Here is a 3,320-nt window from a genome sequence, read left to right on the forward strand (position 1 = left end):
GTTTTAGTTCAGCAGCTTTCTGAGATAAGAGAGCAAGACAAAATTATTATTATTATATGTAAAATGAGCTTTTAACTTTGATCATACAAGCCTTGATCAAATAATGTTGCTTTTTTACTGTAAAATGTGCATCGATTGAGCCGACCCTCAATAGGCCTATGAAGTATCAAGACGGAAATCTTCACTGGTAGGGAGTTTCAGCTAGCTATAACATAAATCGAATATATGCACAATAAACAGAGCTGCTGCGTAATGGTAAGTCTATTCTTTACTTTATTGACAAGCGTTAGAGCAAGTCTTCGTAGATAGATGAACTCGCGGTCAGTGCAGGGTTCGTCGTAGCTGGTGTTAATAAGTTGGCGCAGCAGCTGCAGGTCCTTTAGCTTTTTCTGACAGGTGATAAGTTCCTTGCGCTGTTCTCGGCATTCGTTGCGCTCTCTGTAAAAATCACAATGCGAGAACTCGTAATAATTACTTACGCCATGTACTCAATAGATGGACAACCTACATATATCGGATTAGAATGTAATAGCTTGGAACTAAAATTCACCTTAATGTTAACACGGAATCTAATTAAAATAGCTGGCTTTTTGACTGTAACGTTATGTGTTGAAAGCAGTTGGATTTATCGTCGACTATTAGAACAACAATAGCGTTTAAACTGAATCGTTTGATATGGTATTTTTTTTTTATCGTTGGCAAAAAATTGGCGAGAATGAAGATGTTAGAAGCACACGGGTACGAGTGAACCGGTATGCAACACGTCCTAGCGACACTTCAAGCACGTCATATGAACTAAAAAAATATAAGGCATGTCTGATAACAGTCGGATACTCGTCTCTGCCTATGGAACCATCTTTATAAATAAGCCCATTAAACTTTTTGCTTTTCTTTCGAAAATTTCCATGTTTCGTTAAATGTTCTTGATGTACTATACTACACCCTAGCAAATAGGCTAGGACTCTGACTCTACAACTTTAGCCAACCTTAAAATGAAAATGGTTCTCGAAATTAGGCACACTTACTGCCTTGGACGCAAGTCTGAACGGCAGTGAATTTCTAAGAAAGGGCGTGCAGTATAACTCGGCGATCTTGCCATGCAGTTTCCTTAATAGAAAGCCAAAATTCATGGAAGAGTACCCTTCCTACAATTGAAGTCCGCTTATTATCAAGTCTTTAATTTTAAGAGTAACTAGTGTCAATGAAAGATTTCGGCAGTATGGCATAAATGTAATAAATAAAATGATATAGTTGAAGAAAATCTTTAACAGACAAAATGCATTATGAGTTAGAAAAAATCATACCATATAGGATAATATATCGAACACTAAAGGCTCTTAACCACTCAGTCAGTGACTTTTAACGTCGTTAGTGCTTCATCCATACCAGACAAGTGACGTGGGTCTCAGTGCGACCTTGTTAAGACCCATGTCACCTAGCGCCTGGTCCATTATATTGCTTCTGTAACCTCTCTGGCTTGCTGTATTTAGCCAAGCATTGTTTAACTGGTCAGCGGCCCGTAACTCATTGGCGCTTGCGAAGAAGACGCCGAGGTGTATACAAACCGAACCGATAGTTACAGAAGTAGTAAGAAAAAACTTACCACATGCGTCGAGTAATTTTACAAACTTTATACCAAACAGGTTGCGATTTTCTGAATGCACTAAATATATTGAAATAGCAACTATTTCGGCCACTGGTCTGTCGGCTTTAGACACCCATGATATGGCATAACATTCTGTATACATGCAGATACATTTTTCTATATACTGCGACCTTGGAAAGGATCTATTTATAGAACGGTAAAAGAAGGTCTTTGTTTTACCTACTGGCAATCCTTTTTCACTAAAAGTGACATCTCCTTTAATCAGCACTCACTGTTTCTCCCATAGCCACTTCTACACTAATTTATTGAGATACCAATGTTAACGCTTAAATTTCTTCAACGATAAGCTCTTAACGACACAAACCGGGTGCTTAGTGGACGCACAACAACCGCATCATCGTCGCTGCCATCACCTCTGCTACCATGCTCGTCGCCATATACCTTAAGGCTGTGTCCTGCCTTCGATATAAACATATTTGAGGGATCCAGCCAATTCTCATCTCGAACAATTTCATCTTTGAATGAAAGATCTTCCGCGTTTGCACTCAGCGCCACGAGAGTCACGCTCAGGAGATACAGTTTCAGCACTAGAGCCATTGTAAGATAGAATATCCAGTAAGCACCAAGCGTAGTCTCAACACGTTACTGTCTTCCTTACTCTTTATCTAGACAAAAATTAGGCTTGAGAGTAAGCAACCCTTCCGAGGCCGGAGTTCTGCACTGCGGCCTTATGTCGACTATCTCGATCGCCCGGTGCTAGATCTCCAGCCCGCTAACAGCTTTGGCACTAGTGGCCTCGCACGGGAGATTTCGGTCCAGGGGAGGGTAGTCATCGACCGTGTGTGCGTGAGCAGCTATTAGTGAGTGAAGAGCGGTTAAAGTTGCTAAAGAACAACCTAGCGTTAGGCATATAAGCCGTTATGGCAAGTACATAGAGCTTAACTTCCAGAAACTCGGAATTGCAATAACAGGGTGGGGCGAGGTATGCCGCGAAATTATCGATAGTATATTGAAGAGTTCAGTGCAATACAATGTTTTGAAAGTATAATTGCGGTTTTGGACTACTCTAAAAGCTGGACCAGCTCGCAAAGGCTGGCTATATTTCAGCTAAGCTTAATTAAAGCAATAGGGACTGTAATAGAGAAGATTGTCTTATATAACGCCGTCGGATATCGGGTTAGAGGCGATTCCAACACAACTCCACGCATTACGGGGCCCGAAGACTTGCAAATACTTTTTTATTAACGCTTATTGACACGCTTTTATAATAACGTGTAGTGTAAATGATACTGTGTTGGGTGTACACATTATACATATATTAACGTTTAAGCTACAAATTGTACAGAATAACTACTGTTTATTATGCGTTTCGAGTAAATTTTCTATCACAGTCGTAGCTAAATTTCATCGTAAATTTAGCCAGGCAAATTTGTCCCTAAGCAACTTTAGTAGGGTTCAATACAGCAGCGAGCTTAAGCTGCGATACGAACTCAATGCATCAAAACGCGCAATATTTCAAAAATTACAAAGGTGAAATGCTATTACTACCTTCTAGATTATGTGCACTTCGGTCAACAGAGTACCAATAGGCTTAACGGTAAAACCTCGTTTTATAATATTTACACAAATTTTGGTATTTTATTATATTCAAATAGAGTACGCGTTGTTACTATATATGCGAAGCTTACAAAAAAAGACAAGAGTTGATTAAATT

At 39.6% G+C, this 3,320-nt stretch overlaps 1 protein-coding gene across 2 annotated transcripts in view; it reads right to left on the minus strand.

Annotated features, from left to right (window-relative positions):
• The window catches only part of LOC111271588 (uncharacterized), a 7,423-nt gene extending 5,045 nt beyond the window's left edge, over positions 1–2,378 (minus strand). Inside the window, exons 1-2 of one of the 2 annotated variants that reach the window (XM_022852487.2) lie at positions 1,971–2,378; positions 273–438 (exon numbers count right to left, since the gene is read on the minus strand). In XM_022852487.2, coding sequence (XP_022708222.1) covers positions 273–438; positions 1,971–2,203 — 399 coding nt within the window. In that variant the 5' untranslated portion in view covers positions 2,204–2,378. The remainder of the gene's footprint in view (positions 1–272; positions 439–1,970) is intronic. The other variant, XM_022852496.2, reaches the window with a different exon arrangement.
• Between the last annotated feature and the right edge of the window lie 942 nt (positions 2,379–3,320).

Source organism: Varroa jacobsoni, unplaced genomic scaffold (genome assembly GCF_002532875.2).
Source record: "Varroa jacobsoni isolate VJ856 unplaced genomic scaffold, vjacob_1.0 scaffold_176, whole genome shotgun sequence".
NCBI classification, from domain to species: Eukaryota; Metazoa; Arthropoda; class Arachnida; order Mesostigmata; family Varroidae; genus Varroa; species Varroa jacobsoni.